General features: G+C 41.8%; 1 protein-coding gene across 1 annotated transcript in view; it reads left to right on the top strand.

Moving 5' to 3' along the window:
• LOC147885221 (THO complex subunit 4B-like) overlaps positions 1-11,288 on the top strand; it is a 37,595-nt gene extending 26,307 nt beyond the window's left edge. The window contains exons 3-6 of the mRNA XM_087397361.1: positions 9,374-9,442; positions 9,587-9,774; positions 10,130-10,183; positions 10,556-11,288. Of these exons, the coding sequence (XP_087253487.1) occupies positions 9,374-9,442; positions 9,587-9,774; positions 10,130-10,183; positions 10,556-10,724 (480 nt within the window). The 3' untranslated portion in view covers positions 10,725-11,288. The remainder of the gene's footprint in view (positions 1-9,373; positions 9,443-9,586; positions 9,775-10,129; positions 10,184-10,555) is intronic.
• Positions 11,289-21,313: the final 10,025 nt, after the last annotated feature.

Below are 21,313 nucleotides of genomic sequence, written 5' to 3' on the forward strand. Positions count from 1 at the left end.
TAAACTGTTTAGGCATAAACTGCTGGTAGAAGGCTTTCTTGAAGTCCTTCCACTTCCTTGGGGCTGACCCATCTGTGGTCTGTGCACTCCACCATGCACTAGCTGTTGCTGTCAAGTGCAAATTGACCATTCTTAACTTGGAGGATTCTGAAAACTTTTCTGTGCCGAATGCAGCATCAAACTGCCTGATGAACTGCAATGCTTTGTCTGTATGACCAAACTGTCCATTGTAGGTCATAAACTTGACAAATTTACCTCCCTCTTTAAATTCCTTGGTCTCTCTAGAAGACTTTCTCTTCCTAGACTTCTTGTGTTTCCTTCTTTTCCTGGATGGTTTATTTGATAAGGAAGAAGAAGATACAGAAGTCGAACTCGATGTAGACGGTGATGGACTAGGAGATCGGTGATGATGCCTCGATCTCTTCCTGCTATGAGACCGTCCCCTATGAGATCTCTCTTTCTCTGGCTGTACACGGGAGTGTGCCTCTGTCATTGGCACGTCACATACTGCATTAGGCATAGCTTCTGCTTGAAACAAATGCTGAGCCCTTGGATCCTTTTTGAGATTTTCCATCTCTTGTATACGAGTGCGTACCATCTGTTCAAATTCTTGTTGAGTTTGCGGCACACTTCTCTGTCTTGGATGTACATCCCTATCTTGTGAATCCCACTGGATAGGTGATTGATCCATATTCTGAGATCTGCAAATTTCACACACACACGGTGTAGGTAACTGATGCACAACTACCTTTGCTTTTCCAACAGAAAAATACCTCAACAAGAGGTGTCTTGCATTCACAACTTGTGCCAGTAATTGGGCTATCAATTCAAAGCATAAACCCACAAAATTGCTAAAGCATCAACAATTGTATTGCCCTTTTTCTGGCTACTGCAAAAAGCACTCAGAAGCATCTGATTCATCTTCCCAGTGCACAAAGGCATGCATTTTCTTTTTCTGCAAATCTCTGATTTCTCTGCTTTTCTCTGCTTTTCTGCTGCTTTTCTGACAGTAGAAGTCTGACAGGCAGGCGAAATCTGCTAGCAGAAACAATCTCTGCAACTGTTCCCTTTTTTTTTTTTGGGGGGGAAAGAACAGTAACCAGATGGAGTAACTGGCTAGTTACTCTAACCAGACTGACTGGTTCTGGTCTGGTTAGTCTGCAACTAGACTAACTGGACTAGTCACAGTCTGGTTACAGTGACCAAACTAGTCTGGTTGGGTCAAGTTAGCTAGACCTCTGACCAGGGTTAACTAACCAGAGTTAAACTTAACCACTGGTTAGCCACATCAGCCTGCCACGTGTCTTGCCACATCATCTGCTGAGCTGTCTGCCACATCAGCTACCTGATCTGGATGCCACATGCACTGCCACGTCAGCTGGTGCCTTGCCTGCCACGTCACCTTGGTTGCCAGGTTGGCTTCCACATCAGCCCAAGGTTGAACCTTGGCTGAGAAAATATGCGCAGACGACGGAATTCTCCAGAGTTTCGCACATCGCGCCTTCACGTCCGGCGAGAAAAGAAAGATGAAAGCTTCCGTCAGCACTCAACGTAACCAGCGCAATTAATCTCCATTATGAAACTTATGTCGAGCCACGGGCCTGCTCCATATATGCCTTCATGGAAGCCTCGCCAATCGTTGCGCCCAATCGTTGCGCAATATATAACGGGATCACCCACGCAATGAAACCATCTGCTCAACAATTCATCATAGCATAGCCTTCTTGAGCTCTATCGCCTTCACCAGGGTATGCAAAATGACACAGGAAGCCAAAAATCATTTCGAGCGTTCACGCGATACCCAGCAGCTACTTCGCTCGTTGGCAATTTGATCGCTTCATTCGCTTTGACTCTCCGTTAGAGGCGTCCTTACGCCGTCATAGGCATGAGGCCCCAGGCCTACTAGCCAGCACCCCTTGTGCCCACGCCATCACCAGCGTATCTTGCCTCGGGTCACCGTACGCTTTGCCTTCCTTCACACTTGCGTATAGTCTAGCTTCAGCATACAATCCAAAACTGAACAATTTGCGCTATCTCTGCCCGTCAGCCACTATTGCCTCCTCACTAGATCGTCACAGCCTAGGAAGGCCATGAGCCTTGGCTCTGATACCAATGTAACCTACTCGCTCATAAAAGACAGCAATTACAGCTCACAAAAGACAGCAATTACAGCTCACAAAAGACAACAATTACACTTTCATAAGCTCTCCCTCACTCTCCCTCTCTGTAGATGCACTAGGGCCCAGGACAAAACGTCGGGCTGGACCCCGCCGAAGGTTTTTATTCATGAGAGAGAATTCGAGTACACAGTTCAGCGTAGAGCTGCCCATTCCAAAAATCCAAAAACGTGAATCCTTACAAGAGCTTCAAGCTCATTTCAAATTGGCAACATGCCACTTGTCTAAAATCCAGACTAAGTCCTATTACATGCCACTAAGGGCCACTCTGGAGTCTTCAAAGCACTTGGTCACACGAAACGCCTCCTAGATGCTTGTCAGGCTCCCGTAGCGCTTAGGAAAAATAACTCTTCCTAGTACCTGCAACAATTAATTAAAGCGCACCACCATGGCACCCATTAATTGTTAGCGCTTTGCATGCAAATAACACACTGTGGACTAATTCTAGTCACGGTGGGCGTCCCCACTGAACACATGTGCACACCTAAACAAATATAAAAATATATATTTATTCTCTGGTTGACCGGAGTCAACACTCTTGATTATAATTAAGGAGCTTTGACCAAGGGTCGAGGTGCCTTAATTATAGCCAAGTCTCTCCAACCGAAGTTGGCACATCTTGGTTAACCGGGGTTAACCCTCTTGGCGCATGCCAAGTCTTGTTGACCGAAGTCAACACTCTCTGACCATAGTCAGCTCTGTAGTTCTTCGGTTAACCGCAGTTAACCCTCTTGGTAATAAACCAAGTCTCCTTGATCGAAGTCAGGTTTACTTGACTAGAGTTAAGTATCTTTGACCATAGTCAATCCCTTGACCATTAAAAGAACTCTTTGACCATAATTAACACATATAAAACACTTTAATTATGATCAAATAAATGGTCAACTGTACTTTGACTTAGGATATTTATATTGTGGTGACAGGTGGTTGATCGTCTAACCAAGATGGCTCACTTCGTTCCGACTAAAGAGTCTATTAGTGTCCCGCAAGTGGCGGATTTGTTTATTAGACGTATATTTCGCCCGCATGGATTGCCTAGATCCATAGTGTCAGGCGGAGATGTCAGATTTACCGGTCATTTTTGGACAGCGGTATTTGAGAAGGACTGAGTTGGGAATGAGTAGTAGTGGGGATCATCTTGAAACGGATGGTTGGATGGAGAGAGTCAACCAGACTTTAGAGGATATGCTGAGGGCATATGTGTCATTGAGGCAACATACATGGGACAAGTGGTTGCCATTGTTAGAGTTTGCCTACAATGATAGAAAACATTCCTTTACAGGGTTTAGTCCGTTTGAGTTGAACTATGGTTATAGACCAGCAAATCTAACTATAGTTGGAGTACCTCAGAGAGTGCCTAGTGCCGCAAACTTTGTGGTTCATATGCGGGAGATGCTAGCACTTGCGAGAGCTAATATCCGCGAGGCTATGGATAGAGCCAAGGCGTATGCGGATGAAAACCGGTCTATAAGAGAATTTAAGGAAGGAGAAAAAGTTTTTCTCAGAGTTCCTTCGCACTTGAAGTCGTTAACTTTAGGAGAGTGTGCTAAGTTATCATCTCGATACTGTGGGCGGTGGTTAATTCTAAAGAGAATAGGCAAGGTAGCCTATAAATTAGAATTGCCACAAGGTTGCAAGGTGCACCCGGTTTTTTATGTTTCTCGTTTAAAGAAATTTTTGCATACAGGTGACTCACTAATCGAAGGTGTGGTTTTGTTTCAGGAGATAGAGGATAATGCAAGGCGCAAACCAACAAGAGTTCTGGACCGAGGAACAATGCAAATACGAAATCGGAAGATACCCATGGTGTTTGTTGCATGGCATGGTTTGCCTCTATCAGAAGCTACCTGGGAATCCGTATACTAGTTGCGGAGAGTGTTCCCAGACTTTATCATCAAGGACGCTGATGTTTGAAGAGAGAAGGAATGTTACGCTCTAGCCGAGGTAGCATGACCTCGGAAGAATCAGTCGACATTTCCCTTAAAGGATCTCTGTTTGTAATATATCTGTTTGCGCTTCATGTAAATGATCGGGAGGGAATCAATGTCAAGGTCCTAGGTGAGGGTTGATAGCACCAGACTAGGTGGATCTAGATGCAAGAAATGTGCCTAGGGGCAAAGGAAATTAAAGTATCTCAAGAGAGGGGTGAAAAGATGCATTAGGAAGGCCTTATGATGATGACATTTGGCATCTAGATCCATCTAGGGAGATGGGGCTTGTTGGAGTTAGTGAGAGAAGGAGAATGTACCTTCACGTGTGATTTTTTTGGATTTCGACTCTCTGAGAGCTCTCACGCTTCAACAGGATTTGGCTGGGAGGATACTCGTGGTGCTACTTCCGTGATCTGCTGTAGTAAGTAGGAATGTAGCTAACAAGTGCAATTCTTTCGCTCAGCTTTGCCATTCTGTTGAGGTGTAAGCCTCATTGTAAGCTGATGCGTACTTTGAGTCCTGTCTCATTCTCAACCATAGCCACAAAGTGTTTGAAATGCATAAACACTTTTGATTTTGCCTTGAGACCATAGACCCAAGTGTAGTTGGAGAAGTCATCTATGAATGTAACATAATAAAGATAACCCCCTATAGCAAGGTCCTCATGGGACCGCAGATTTCATTGTGAATAAGCTGTAATTTGCGTGTAGGTTTCATTGCACCATCCTTCTTGAAAGGAAATCTATGCATCTTGCCAAGGATGTAACCCTCACATGCACGAGGAGGCCAAAGGAGGCAACGCATCAACCAGATCATGCCTTTGAAGTGTCATTAAGCTGCCATAGCTCATGTGCCCATACTTGGCATGCTATAACTCCGCATTCTGCATCGCAGTAGTGGGAGTGCTCACTGATAATGCAAGATCGGATCTTTTTTCATATAAATCAAGCTGAAAAAGACCCTAATACAAAGCGCCAGACAACATCAAAGCATAGTCATTCTCTTTGTCTTTGGCTGCACACATAGCATGATCAAATACAACCTGAAACCTCCTCTATTAAGAGAGGACACTGGGAGCAAATTCTTTTTGATGTCTGGTACATAGAGAACATCTAAAATTCTGAAATCTGTGACATCAGTGGATGTGAGAATAATGTCCCCCACTCCACATACTGAATAAGAAGAATTATTTGCAGGAGTCACCTTCCTTTTAGTAGGTGGTGGATGCAGAGATGCAAAAAGACTCTTCTTGGAAGTGACGTGCTTTGAAATCTGTGCCATTAGTGGATGTGAGAGTAATGTCCCCCACTTCACACACTAAATAAGAAGAATTATTAGCGCAAGTCACCTTCTATTTTAGTAGGTGGTGGAAGCAGAGATGCAATGATGTGCTTTGAAGCACCACTATCAAAATACCAAGTATTCAATGTCTCATTGACACTGAGAGAGCATCCTTTGAAGGATCATAACTGCAAGTCAAGAAAGCATAAGGATCATCATCATTAGTGGCTGTAGCATTTGAACTACCCACTGAAAAATCTGAAGTGCAAGAGAGAAAGGCATAGTGCTCTTCCACAAAGTTGGCTATAACATCTCCTCCGTAATGAGAATGAGGAGCTGATGCATCTGACACAACCATACCTGAATCCCCTTTCTTCTCTTTAGCTATGCGCTTCTTGCATTCTCCAACTTGCAGTAGTGACAAATGCCCTTCTTTTTCTGCTTATTTGCATCACCCTTTGCCTTATAAGAGGGCTGTCCTGAATCAGCTTTATGCTGATGTGAGGGCTGATTGGCATGTTGCTTTTGCTAAAATAACTTTTGCTGCTGGTCCACAAGCTGCTGCATCAATTTGCTCTATATGTCCATCATTTTCTCTTGCTGCTCCAACGTGATTGCCATGACACCTTCAAAATCGATCTTAGCCTTGTGGTGAAGGGATTTGGTTAGTGAATGGTCATGGGAACTTGGGGAAGGACTCTGAGCTTTTCCCATAGGCTCATGATTACTGTCCAAGTCATCATCCCTAAGGGCCACCTCTTCAGCCTAGCTCATCAGCTGGGCCTCCTCATACTCCCCTTCAGGTTTGCAATCCCTTGTAGACTCGCCCTTCCTAGAATTAGAACCAGATCTCCTTGGGGTCATTAGAATGAGGTGATCCAAGTCAATTGGCACTCAAAACACTGTAACTGTCTGCAACTGTCTGGGCAGTAAATCCTTTGTCTGGACATTGTTTGGAACAGAAAACTAGTATTTGAAACACTGTTTAGACCCTGTTTAGAACACTGTGCAGAGAAACTGTTTGGATACACTGTTTCGACTCAATTTCACTGTTTTGAGAAGGGAATGCCACACACTATAGGGTTACTTCTTGGAGAAATTCAATCTAATAGCAAATATCAACTGGACACCTGGCAAAATTCAGAGTATCTGCCCCAATTTCCCAACATTAAAGCCTCAATTATCAATGTATGCTGCAATTTAGGGTTACTCGGAATAGAATATAGGTTAAGATAAACTGTAGAATGGAAAAGCCCCAATTTCAAGGGTATGCAGGTAGAGAAAAACCCTAATTTGCGCTTGCTGGAGCAGATTTCTGACCAGATGGATGGGCAAATGAAGTCCGATCACACCCAAACTTGGTACAGACGTTTTGACAGCTGAGGCGAATCCTGGCAGTTATATATCATTTGCAGCAGGCATTATGCAAATCGCAGCAGATTAAGATTCCTGGTAGCGCACTTTTTTTAGACAATTTCCAGCCTGAAACTTGAAATTTCCCTAGGGCTTTTGATGAGGGGACCATCCTCTACGCACTGATACAAGAATTGTCACAATCTGAGAACTTTGGAAATTAGGATTGCTCCCAGGCCGACACGTGGCAGAACAGACTCTAGAGCAATTCCCGTGATGAGATTTTGCACAGAGGTAACCCTTGGCTCAAGATAGGATGTCCAAATTACAGGACGAGGTAATGGATATTCCCCTAGGGCTCTGATACCAATTGAAACAGGACGTTCTACTAATGCTGCCTAACAGTAACTAAACTTAGGCACTGCTTAGCAGAAAATAGCAGAGAAGGCAGAAATGGAAGCAAGGGGATAGGATAGAGTCTCTCTACATGAAGAGGGCATGGGAATTGGCAGTTCCCATGTGGGCTGGCTAGCATGGCTGCTAGATGCTGTCCTCCTTTTATATACGGCTTTCAGGATGGTTACAAACGCTCAAAGAAGTGTACTTGTATTAGTGTTGATTGAGAATGAAGTACAGCTGAAGCCCCTTTATATATTTCTGGAAAGTGGGCCAGCAACACCATTGCTTATGGGATTAGTACAACAGGCTGCCACATAGCATACCCACAATGAAGCCTAGAACCCCTATTAAAAGTATAAAGAGAATACCAAAGTCTTTACAATGAATGGTAGCCCCATTTTAAGGCTAACTGGGCCCTTTTAAGGGGCTAATTGCTAACCGTAGAGTTTCCTACTGTAACAGCACATAAATGTCCTATTCTATTGGCTAAAATTGCCAAGACCAATTTTGTGAAAGAGAAAGGTAAGAGCAGGAGGGTGATGCTCCTCACTCATACCAGAAATCTATCAAACGAAGAGTGAATGCTATCCATTCAGCCAACACCTTTGGTAGGTGTATGGGTTTCTGATATTAGATAATTTCCTTATAGAGAGCAAGTATATATTCATTGTAGAGAAAGGTAGAGAATGTTCTACTCCATGCAGAGCTTTTTATAGGATTGTAATAGAAGAGTTATTACTCTATTAGGGCATTCTTACATTATACACCAATTTAATGGTGTGACATGTTTATATTTATGATGGACAATGGATCATTTGAGTAGATAGGGCCCATTGAGTTGGAGCTAGTGCTTTAGATGGCACCAAATTTGGATATGTAACACTTATTTTATTAATGAAGATATACACCCATGTGTTTTAGGTCCTAGGGACAATAGGAAGGGAAGGGTGCATTTAAGGTGCATTGAATGGTAGATGCATGGGTCATAGGTAAGGGTAGGCCTAAATGGAAAGATGTAACTTGAGTGATCTCAAGGGACATTAATGAAGGGGTATCTCCCTCTGTGAATCTCTCGTAGCATTCTCTACCATCTTGCATTCATTTGCCATCTCTCTACTCCTTGCATATAGGAAACAAGTACTCTCACGAGGGCGCTCTTTCTCAATTGGAGGGCCAATTGGCATCGAATTTCTGCATCATTGCACACATTTGCATTCTTGAAAGGTTTGGAACTTCACATGTTTTCCTTCAGCATCCTTTACTTAATCCAGTTTGTTGCTTTTGCCTTGACCTGAGTTGGGGTGAGTTCTTGTGGGTTCAACCGCCTATTACCTATCAGCTCATTAGTTTTCTTGAGAATATTACCCCTTGCCGTCTTGTCATTGAAGATTACACGTGCTTGTGTTCCTTTCCGGATGACACAAAGATTGTCTTCTGAACCCCATTCAATTTGGGGGATTTTTTCCTTAAAGAGGTCAATTGTTTCTGCTGTGCGCCCATCTTCGGCATACCGATGCATAGAGTGATGGGGGCCCTGGCTTCCTGTTCTTTTAACTCCCCATACACGTCACATGTATTGATTTCATTGGCTACTGCTGCTGTAAAACTAATCTTCATGGATTTGATTTTGGTGGCGACCATATCTTGATGTGGATACGTGCTGTGGTGCAGGTACTGTTGCATTGCGTTTCTGCATTACCTCCTGCCTGTTTTCCATTAGTTTCCATGTCAAGGATTTTCCTGTCCAAGGCAAGCCGAAGCTTGACTTCTCTAAGCTCCTGATGTAGGAACTAAATCTATTCTTGTGGGTCTAGCCCTACTGCGAGTTTGCTCCGCTGTCTCTGATAGGTCATAGCATTAGGGGGTGGGTGTCGGAGCAGAAGTGACTGCAGAGTATGATAGTCATTTCACTGGAGTCAAGGTGGCAAGGGGGACAGCTGACAACTTTTTCTGTTCCATTGGCTGAATTGTAAAGCCCCCCTGGCTGTTTATGAATTCCTGAGCTTAACTGGGGGTTGCCTTGGGGGAGAGTAAGGAAAGGCTGTGGGCCTGAGAGAGGGGATAACTGGAGCGAAAATGAATGAAACTGGAATGAGAGGGGAAGGTAGGGAGGGGGAGAGCTTTTACCGAAGAACACAGATGACTGATTCAACGTAAGGTGTGAGGAAGAAAGCTGACTGATTCAACCTGTTAATTTTTGTCTAAGGTGTTTGTTGCTTCGTGGCATGGCAGGAGCTTTTTTCAGAAGTTGGTGATCTGAAGCGCTGTGGCATTCATTATGATAGGAGTGGACGCTCGAAGGTATGTTTGTTTCTCTTAAGGGCTTTAGTTTGTTTGTAGGTTGCTCTTACCTCTTTGATTGCACTTGTTAAGGGACATATTTGCTATAGTAAAAAATTAGCTGGGAAAAGATTACTAAGCACTCGGTCATTTAATGTCGAACAGGGAACAGCTGAAGTGGTTTATTCGAGACGGCAGGATGCTGTTGCTGCAATGAAGCGATACAATAATGTGCAGCTTGATGGAAAACCTATGAAGATAGAGCTTATTGGTTCAAACCTGCTACCTCCAATTGCTCGAACAATGAATGGTGGTGCAGCTTTGGGTAGAGGTCGGCGGACAGTCGTGATGACGTAATTATTGCCACGACAATTTTTTATCAGTCCTAAATGCTGATCTGCAGTTCTACCTAGCTCTATTTTCTGTTTTTCAAAATACAGATAACTCGTAAAGATTGAGTCTGGAGGGATAGGTTGGTTGAACTCATTTCTAAAGGAAAAGGATGCTATGAGTCTATGTGATAAGAAAATATTATAGGGAGAAGTCCTGGTGGGTTGTAGCGTACATAACTTTTTGACTCCTACAAATCTTAGATCTTTTTTACCAGGCCGTCTCTTGAAAAAAGTTGTGAAAGAAAAGTTGTTGCCAAGATTTTTTAACCAGGTCGTCTCTTGAAAAATCATGTAAAGAAAAGTTGTTGTTATGCAGGCCTGGTTTTACGCGAGCCACTGCAGCTGCTATGGAGCGAAGACCTGGTGGCAGGTGATAAGGCTACAGAGCTAGTATCTACATTGAAAACTCGGTTCTGTGTACTATTGCCTGCTCATTTCATGCAATAGGCACAGATTATATGTAACTACGTCCCAAAAAAGGGGGGAGGGAGCTGAAAGGGAGAGCATGCCAGATGTGTGTGCGTACATGCGTGTCTATGTATCTGTTGGGTGCGGTTCGGTATGCGCATATATGGGTGTGGTGACATGTTCGTCAGGGTATGCTATGTGTGTCTGTTTCCGGTTCTGTAGTTGGATTGAGCTTGTGTGAGAGAGGCACAGGGAGGAAGAGGAAGGGGGGAAGGGCAAGGAATTTGTGTGTGGGTGTTTGTGCACTAAGAGTTTTGTGGCGCTATTTGTGTAGTGGAGCACGAGGGAGGGGTTTTGGATTTAGGCGATTTCGAGGACGTGGCAGAGGACGTGGTGGTGGTCGAAGAATTGCTGCTGGGGAAAGGACAAAAAAGCCTCCAACACTTAAAGAATTAGATGCTGATCTGGAGAAATACCACCAGGATGCAATGCAAACATCTTAAGAGGTATTAGCCACAAAGACAATACAGATTTCCGCAAGTATCATGAAATGGTGGAGACAATTTAGGAGGGTTTCTCTACAGTGGATTTAGGACAAAACACAAGCTAGCTGGGGTTGGTGCTCTTGGTTTAGTGATGGTGTGCAGGTTGGGAAAATATGCTTCTGGCTGAGGATCTGAGTACATTTCTGTTTGGGTATGTTCTACATGCTAATTTCTGATGCCGAGTCTCCTTCGGGTCGAACAAACAAGGTCTCCACAACTTTAACGTTGGTGCTAAGAAAACTACTGCTGCCAGCTGTCTTTTAATACATTATTGTATTGCAGTTTTTGGTGCTTAGATTTAATGTAAGCTCTGAGATGAATATTGTTATTTGCCCTTCACTTTCTCTTGAACGTTCTCGGGAGGCATTGGTGTATGGTTTTTCCATATTGGTCTCAGTTTCCCTTAGGAGGCCTTATTTTGAGATCGGAACAGTTTTTGTGGCCCCCTTATGATGGGGCTGGAGGGAGTCGTCAGCTTTCAGTATATCTAGTCATGTATGTCCTCTAATGATTAAGATTTCTTTTGCGCAAATCATGTATGTGTGTGTGTATGTGGGAGAGAGAGAGAGAGAGAGAGAGGGATATGCATGCACGCATTTATGGTGGTACATATATTATTGTTATTTTGTATCCATCTGTGACCTACTGCATTTTCAAATTATTGGTCGACTTAAATATGCTCCTGTGATCATCTAACATTTTGTTGCCTTTTTGGTTCAGAACCTTTGTACATGGTTCCCATGACCATTTGGTCGCAAGATCCTACAAAGTTTTTTTCAGAATTCGCAGTAGTAGCCATATATGCATTAAGTGCATGCATCTATTTTTGGCACATCTAATTGGTGATTACCTATGAGTCTAAAATATTTGGATACGATTGTATCGTTCCATTTTAGTCTGTTTAATATAGGAACGATTATTGTCGATTATTAAATGCACTTTATGATGACAATACCTAGGAGTTGTGTGATTTAGTCTACACTCTTTCTAAACACTCTCCTTTGGCTGTTTAATTTAGGAACGATTATTGTAGATACTTCATATCATTGTGACGAGATTTTGAGCACATGTTAATTACAGCCTAATCAGACTATAAATGAAGGGTCGAAATCTAAAATTGAGGACAAGGAGACTGAATCTTGCACATGCATAGAAAATATTCTCTATTTATGTGGAATAGATTTTCGTTCTGGAGTCTACTTGAAATTAGCATAGATATTAATGGGCAGCCTTTTGTTCGATATTTTCACCGTTGCCATTTACAATGTTGTGGTTTGGTCATTTGACCATGAGGTTCAATGATGCAGCAATGTTATGTTTGTGATGTACTGCTCTCTCTTGGCTTTGAACACCAGCCTCTAGAATTGTCGTATGCATGTAAATCCTTCACAAAATAGTAACTCAATTTTGTCCAGTTTGCTCAAGTATGATAGAGTGAGCATGCAATATTTGATGTGGAACATGCTTTTAGTTAGTTCTTTCCCATAACCTTTTATTTCACCTACTTGAGCTATAGAGTAGTACAGCATGCCTCTTTAATCGCAATATACAGCACTATCTAGTCGTTGCTCATTGTCTGAAAGTATTTTTGGCCCTTATTAGGCTTTAGATTGAACTTTGAAACTAGACTTGCTCCTTCGATGCTCCCTTCATAAGTGGCCTTGCCCCCGCCTCTCCTCGCCCCTCCCAATCTCACCTCACCTCACGTGGCTCCTCTAATGCCCCTACCTCCACTATTCTTGAATTGAAACTCCCCCCCCCCCTCTTATCCCTTCAGTTAGCTTAGTATCTCACCCCTTAATCTGCCTAGAGAACTAACTAGAAAAATTGAATGTAAAAACTTCATTTTAAGGATCAAACATAGATACATATATAAGCATATACAAAACATACATATAGATAGGCGCATATAAATTTTGTAATATAAATAAAGTTATTCTTTAAAGGATATCTCTAAATACACCTCGTTTTTTGCGTTGAAACCCTCAAGAACATACATATATACGGCAAAGCCGCAACCACTTATAAAATATGACCCTCATAGTTGGTCAGTATGTCACCAAGATGTTAATAATGGAATTACCATTAATTAGTTGGGGGGAAAAGAAGGGGGTGAAAAAGTTGGCAACAAGGCCATGATTGCATCCACATCCATCGACAACTCACTATCATCGTAGTTATAAATAAGTTAGTTTTGGATTAAGATTAAAAGTACAATATTATCTATCATAGATCGTAAATGAGAGGAGGATTATGGCTACAAAAGTAAACTAGTGTTATCATACTAGTCAAATTTGATTGTGACCACAATAGGTTTGGTTCCTATACAAAGATAGATAATCCCTTGCTTTGTTGGTATAGGTTTAATGTTTTAGGTTTAAACAGTTGGGGTAGTTGTTTTTTGGATAAAAAGAGATAATATTCAAGGGGTAATTACAAAATGTATCATACCAAGCATCCAAAAAAATGACAGTCAAGTTATGTGTGCTTGCAACACTCCACTCGTTCCTTGAAGCTGTGATCCCATTGGAATTTGTAATACCAAGTCTACGCATAGTAGTATAGGAATGTATTGGAGATCATGCATTCCTGAAAGAAAGACTATCAATTAGAGAAGAATACAGAGATCAAATTAGTCACTTACCATGGCATGACAATGGAAAAATATAGAAGGAAGGCATGGTTTAATAGAAACCTTAAAGCCAAAGACATTAAGAAAGGTGACCTAGTTCTGCTATACAATGCCAAAGTCCAGAAGGGCAAACTCAAATATCTAGGTCAAGGACCTTATAGAGTCAAAAAGATGAATCTCATCGGAGATGTGTTGCTAGAAACCTTGGATGGAGTCTAATTCACAACAATAATAAACGGGAGCCGATTGAAGCGCTACTACATCAACATGCAAGCCATCCCTAATAATAATGAAGAATTGAGGGCACCAAGTCTTCCATAGTTAAGATTAGATTATACCACGAGTACTAACTAGCATATGTACGTCTTAGTACATATAGGTAGCTTCAACCGAGTCCCAGCTGCCTCATTAGGAAAAAGGGAGCTCATTTTGGGGCCCTTTAGAAGAGAGAGAAAATAGGCTCTCAACCAATCAGGAATGGGCCAACGTAACGTTGAAAATTCAACAAAAGAAGATGAAAATAAGAAAAAGAAATAGTACTATATGTTCGTAGAAGCATGTCACATTAATGAGATGAACTAATTTGAATCTTTTAAAAATTTATTTTCTGTGCAGAATTTGGTGATTCTGACACCGCAGATGCGTCCGGAACGGCCCAAAATTCCAAAAACGGCATTGGAAACGCTGGAATCGGACATCCGGAGGTCCGGAAACGGCCAAAAAAGGTCGAAAAGTGGGATTTGCAGCGAAACGCGATCTGGCACCTTTTGGGATTTGCAGCAAAACGCGATCTGGCACCTTTTGAAAATCTCAAAAGGTGCCAGATCGCGTTTTGCTGCAAATCCCACTTTTCGGCCTTTTATGGCCGTTTTCGGGCCTCCGGATGTTCAATTCCAGTGTCGTTTTTGAGGTTTTGGGCCGTTCCGGACGCGTCAGCGGTGTCAGAATCACCAAATTCTGCACAGAAAAGTGTTGCTCTTATATGAACATTAAATGTAAAGCATGTGAAAGAATATATTTATTCCTTTTCACACTCACGCAAGTATCCATATTTTCTTGCTTTTGTAGAGAGAAAAGAGAAAATAGTGAATTTCTTACAGGGCCCCAAAATGAGCTCCCTTTTTTCCTAATGTATGATTTTCCTAGCAAATTAAGCATATACGAGGAATGCCTGGTTACTAGTCATGCATAACGCACTCACACGTTTTGAGCACCATGAATAAATTGCATGAATAAACGTCCCAAGAGATACTTGCTTTGGTCCACACACATGGCACTCTCATCACAAAAAGAGTAAAATGCATCAGCCACCAATAAAAGAAACATGCACTCTTAGCACATGGCACTATTGACCCTGTCAAACTGGGACTTGATTCATGTGTGAACTGCCAGGGTGAAGACAGACCATTAAGATCGAATAAATGCCTACAATGCCATCGACAAAGTGACACCACGCCAAATGGCCCAAACCTCAACCTTAGCAGCCCTCCCCAAATCAGGACAAGATTCAGGATCACCAACCTAGAGGTTAGCACAAAAATGACCACGGCTAGTGGTTCTGGACAGTGATAGTGATGAGTAAATAAATGCAACATGCCAAAGAGATATGCCACCATAGAACCTATGGACCCTATAATCAAGAGAAATGGAGGCAGAGCAATTGATTATGTAGGATGCAGGTGCATAACATCTTGATGCCCAAACCAACAAAGAGCGAGCAACAGGTGAAACAATACAGCTTGTATGGCCACGAGTCTCAATGTTTTCCATGTCAACCGATGCATACAACTTCTTGTAGTCAAGGGTCTAGGAAATCTTTTTGAGAAGCTACAATCTTCTTACACCCACTTGCTATGACTGAATACATTTGCCAATTCATATCATTATATAAAAGCAGAGAGTTGGAGAAGGATAAGTACAGCACAATAACATATAATGAAAAGCACTTACAGATGTACCTCAGTAGATCCACGATGTAGGAAGCTTTCTCATTCCCAGAGGCACAAGAAGAATATCCAAAGAAACATTTGGATGCAAGATTCTTTGAGATTTAGGACTTATTCCCACCTAACATAAAGTCACAACGCAGGGGGATACACCATCATATGATTCTGGATCCCATATGCAAAGAGGCAGCAAAGTTTTTGGCTGACATTTTCAATCTTATAGGAGAGAAAAAATTACATGACAATAAAAACTGTTACACTCCTTGGCAAGGAAAAGCTTTGTTGGGCTCAACACATATCCTGGGCAACAATTCAAACAAATTCTAGAGAATGACAATGTGGAACTCTGCCAAAGAATCTAGCAACTTAGTTGAGTATTGCTACCACAATAGGACTCGAGGGAAGAAATCCAAGAGGAGACCTTGCCACCCACTCACTTTACAAGTGAGCTAGATAGTATGCCTTTCAAGAATCACAAGTCAACAACGTTGATGACTCCATGGCTCTAGAGTCACAACCAGCAAATGTCTCTAGTGGCACCCTACAACAAAAGAGATTAGAATTCCACATGGGCACATGGGAGTCAACTATATAACCAATACAAGCAAGACAATAGTACATTCCAGATTATACAACATCATAGTCAGCAATTGCAACAATGGTCATAGTTATTTGCTACCATGGCATCAGATGACCATGAAAGAAAAATGGAAAGATAGATGCTGCCATCACTCAAACGTTGCAGAGTGCCGAGACTGAAATTCATAAGCTCAAGGAAAGCATGGCAGAGCAAATGCAGCAATAGCTCCTTGTACATTTTTCTTCAAGAAAAACACCTACAGCTATCTGAAGCCTTGAACAGAAAGGAAGAGGTCGAGTTATCCCTCGCCCAAATGCAAGTCACTTGTGATGATCTAAAAAAAGAAATGGTGCACTTAAATGAAAGTGTGCTACTTAAAGAGGATCAGATGGAGTTCTTTTGGTTGGATTAAAAAAGAAGAAGACACAATGATGGTGCATATGAACAAATAAGGCATGAAAGCAACAACAGGGAGGAATGAGAAGATAGAGATCGAAGAAGATGAAGCTGCAACTATACATCTCAACGGTGTCGACAAAAAGCCATATGATACAATTGTGTCCACACTCAAAAATGTTGACAAAAGTGTCAATAAAATTGAAGCAGCACTGCTTCCCCACTGCTTGAGCATGAAGCTAAAGTAAAGGACAAAAATCCCCCTACCACATCACGTGTTCAAGTTTCTTTCAATAAGTCAACCAAGAAATGTCACCACTGTGGAAGAATAGGACACTACCAAAATGAATGTAGGTTGAAGCACAAGCCGAAGTGCAACCATTGTTTGAAGCTAGGACACAAGGAGGAAAACTGACACGTGAAGAATGAAAAAGCAAAATACTTGGAGTCAATAGAGGACAAAGTATCCATAGGCCACCTCTTCTAAGCTGTACATCGACAACCTCATTACCTCTTCAGACTGTGCCAGAGACAAGGCCCTAGATCCCTTGATCAAGAAGGCATAAAGGCGGACATGTCTTAGTAAATTGTAAAGTTCATCAAATGAGTAAACCTATTTTTGTTTTATCACACCACCACCTTAAGTAGAGCCATGTTGGTACTAAGGGGGGGTGTTGACAAGTTGTAATCTCACATCCAACCACCTTGTAGTAGTCGTGTTGGAACCAAGGGGGGTGTTGAGAAGTGTGGTGCCATGGAGCACTAGTGTAATCATCGTGAGTGGTAGATGAGTGGTATGTGCAGAGAATATTATGATTGGATGGTTGAGATTGTACAAGCCTATGATTGGATGGAAGCATCTAGAAGGATGTGATGGATGATGTATGTTTTCCTGTTTATAGAGGCAATCCTAATGGAATTAGAGACTTACTTTTGGTCTATCTTCTCATTTGCCATGTTGTTTTCTTTGAGCCTCCATAACTCTTTCATCCTCAACAATAACACAACACTAGTCAACATGTACAAGTGTACATGCATGCATTGTTTCTGCAAATGCATGCATGTGTGCATGCACATGCATACATATGTGCATGTGAATGCATCCTTACGTGCACATATTTGTCTAATGGATTCATTTCCATTGACTCCAATGGACTTCACAAATAAATATTAAGAATTAAGTGGAAAGGAGGCATATTAATTGGGTGCTTGATATTGAGGGAGATAGCTTTGGTTGTATAGAGTGTTTTGTTGGTTTTGTATTATTGTAAGTGAAGCAATGACTCCTATCGAATATATTGGATGTCTATTAATTAATCTACACTCCCCCCCCCCTATTTGCCAATTGACATATTCTATTCACCAATTAACCTATCAATTAATCTACACTCCCTCTGCATGGCCCTGCTTTCTCCTCCCGCTCCCTCTTCCTCCTTCCCCCTGCTCCCACTTCCTCCTTCCCCCTCCCCACTCCTCCTCCTCCTTCCACCCCTCCTCTGCTCCCTCCTTCTCCCCACTCCTCCTCCTCTCCCTCCTCCTTCCTTCTTCCCACTCCTACGGTCCCTGCTTCCTCCTTGCCACTCCTCTCTTTCCCCTCCTTCCCTTCTTCGTCCTTGTATTTGTAGAGCTTCACAGCCTCATTGCATGTACTCCACACCCCCCCCCCTTCCTCTTATAAGGCACAATGTAGAAGTTTCATGATTTGCTGGCTTTTGAAAGAAGCCACCAAAACCTCAATTAATGTTCATCATGCCGTCGAAACACACATAAATTAAGAGACATATGCCTTACGTTAATTACCATCGACCCTTGAAACACACATAAATTAATTAATACCCCACTTCTATGGATGGGGGCTACACAATTGCTATGCACACATTATTTAGCTGCATTAAATGGCGATACATTATGTGTGCATAGCAATCGCATAGCAATCCGTTGCCTTTAAACTAATTTTAAGGATTTTTTTCTTCATTGCGGGAGATAGCTTTGGTTCTATAGAGCCCTATGTTGGCTTTGTATTGTTACAATTGAAGAAGTAACTCCTATCCAATATAGTAGATGTCTATTTTTTGGCTTGCACGATTGCTATGCATAGACTATGTAACTCCATTTAATGAAGCATGAACCATAATTTTAATTTGATTATTAGACCTGTCGCTTTCAGTTCACAAGTTTTGGAACTAGGAGTCAAGCTCAAGGCTTAGAATCCTTGAGTATTAATGAATTTGGGCACCATTTGAATCTCAAATGCCATGCGCTAGTAGTTAGAGCTGGAGATAAAAGGAAGGAGTACTTAAATTGCAAGTTCATGTATGAGCTTTAAAAGGTTTCATAGATAAGGTACCCAAGGTTGAAAGTGTTCCCAAGTGTTGGTTGAGTCTGACCTTTATGTGGTCTTGCCGTGTGTATGGAGGTTTGTGCTTCATCTAGGCTTGTTTGTTTACTATATCGATGATAGCAACTAGTGCCTTAAGAGCTATTCTCTCATGAAATGAGTTGTGAGAGCTAGGATTTCCATAGAAGTACATGGGTAGCCATGCCATGGGTATTATTATCTTGTTGGAACTTAGAGTTACAAAAAACATTGAGGCCTATTCATGAGCTCCCTTAGGTATCCAAAAAAGTCACGGGGACCTTGGAAGATTGCTAGAGAGCTATGCAATGAAGCATGATTGACTCTAAGCTTTAAAAGCCATGCCAAGAAACTACGATGCTATGATGGACAAGAAATTTCATGGAATGAAGCACTAGAATGCAAAATCCAATCCTTGGAATATGCATCATCTAAAGTGGTAAGCAACTCTACAATAGGTAGACTAGACATGAAGAGAATGCCATTGTCAATATCATCAGTGTGACTGCATTGACCTCCTCGGTCTTCACTTTTGCTTTGTCCTCCCTTGGACTCTCTTCCTTCTTATTTGCACCCCAATTTGCTTCTTTTTCTTATCCTTTTGCTCTCTTTTTAGCATGTAGCAATCCTTTTTCATGTGACCCTTCTTTCCACAATGATAACACTCAATGTTCTCTGCCTAGATTTGCTACAAGACTTCCTTCTTTCTTGGAACTTCCCCCTGGATTGTGATCTTCCCCTTTGCACATTTAAGCTTGCATCCTACTTATTGCCTTCCATAGACTTCCACCTAACTCCTCGGCCAACAAGCTACCCACAACATCATCAAACTTTAGCACTTTGCCATTGCTAGCGAAAGGTATCCCATAAAGGTGGCAATGAACATAAAAGAAATATTGCCTTTATCTCCGTCTCAAAATTTAGCTACGGAGCTTGAAGTTGGCTGAAAATAATATTGAATTTATTCAAGTGAGAAGCAATGGAGACCCCTTCCTTCAATTGTAGCTTAGAAGCAGTTTCCTTCTCATAAGTGGCTCATAATTTCTTCCACAAATCTTCCATAGAATTCTCATTTACTACTGTGAAATAAAATGACTCTGCAAGATGAAGTCTAAGAGTATACTTTGCTAATGCATCTGACTCATCCCAATCATCTACAGACAGCTGTAGGCTTAGCTGCAATCCCTTCCAAGGGCTTTATTTGCTTCTTTTGAATAAGCACATCGCTTAACTATTCTTTCCACAGAGAAAAGGTTGTCCTATAAAACTTTTTAATGTTGAAAAACTCCTTTTCAGACATGGAAGAGGATGCTAGGATGGAATTAAAGCAAAATCCCAAATGCTAATGCTTGCTGCAAGAAAGAATCACACCAAATAACAGGTGCACCTTAATGTGTATACCATAATAGAGTGCAATATCACTAAAAATCAAAGCTCAAAGCATCAAAATGCAATTGCCTCATGTGCATGTACTATGCATCCATATGAGCAAATCTAGCCCAAAATAAAATACCAATTGCAATAGCAATCCAAATGCCAATAAATGCCAAATGCCTCAAGCATAAACACCGTCGATGGGCATATGCATCCACAATATCTCATCCAAGAGAGCATAGAACTATCAGTGTATCAACTGCAATGCGTTAAAGCTTTCCCTTAGCAAAAAATAGCATCCATGTGTAAAGATTCCATGAAAATAGCATCCCATAAGGAAATCTAGGCCTATCAGCACATCCAACAAGGACCGTAATGCATCCAAATGGCCAATAAAGCATCCACTGTAACTTAATGCAAACCACAAATGAGCGCACATGGCTCAAACTACAATAAGAAAGATCTTCATAGAGTACCCGCAAAATCATGGCCTCATGGCAATGGACCGATACTGCAAAGAAAATTTGAGATGCCTCGAAAAATGGATGTCACTGCATGTCCGGACTCAATGGCACATCTGTACACTTTTTCCTTCTGTCGCAACTCCAAAATCTCATTCGATGAGGGAGTAAGAGCCAGTAAGCCCTTCCAAACCATGAACTTGAATTGCAAATATAACCCTAGGCAAATAATCAAAAGGGGATAGCCTTATTTGCCACATGGCAACCAACTAGAACCTTCGAGAACTTTGGAGAAATCTTTGTAATAGAGAAGATGAAACGATTACTCAGAATCACCAAGGCATCAATCCTGCATGGAATTGAGAGTGGGTTTGCAGATAGAGGTTTTGGACCGCTTTGAATCCAACAAAATTGATGGTTCAGAGAATGGTGGCTCGAAAGTTGAGATCCCATAGATGGAAGAAAAATTGAAACGAGGAAGACACTTGCACATAGAAGTTCACCACAACTACAAAACTTCACGGAATCCGGAGAAAATTTGTAGGCAGAGGTTTTAGGCCGTCCCAAACTTGATGGAATAGATGAATCGCAAAATGGTGTCCTAGAAGTGTGGATCCAACACACGAATCGCATCGTTTCTACTCTCTAGGCTTGTTTTTGCAGAAGGTATATCTTTTGATAGAGAGCTCGGATTGAGATGAAGTAAAAAGAAAAAATGTAGCTCTTGAAGTCCTCTACAACATTATTAAAGAATTTACGTCAAAATTCTACCTCAAACTCTAGATATTATCATCGATTTGAG

The sequence above is a fragment of the Dipteris shenzhenensis genome, chromosome 26, assembly GCF_047967505.1.
Source record: "Dipteris shenzhenensis isolate YYH24624 ecotype China chromosome 26, Dip_SZ_1.0, whole genome shotgun sequence".
Taxonomy (NCBI): Eukaryota; Viridiplantae; Streptophyta; class Polypodiopsida; order Gleicheniales; family Dipteridaceae; genus Dipteris; species Dipteris shenzhenensis.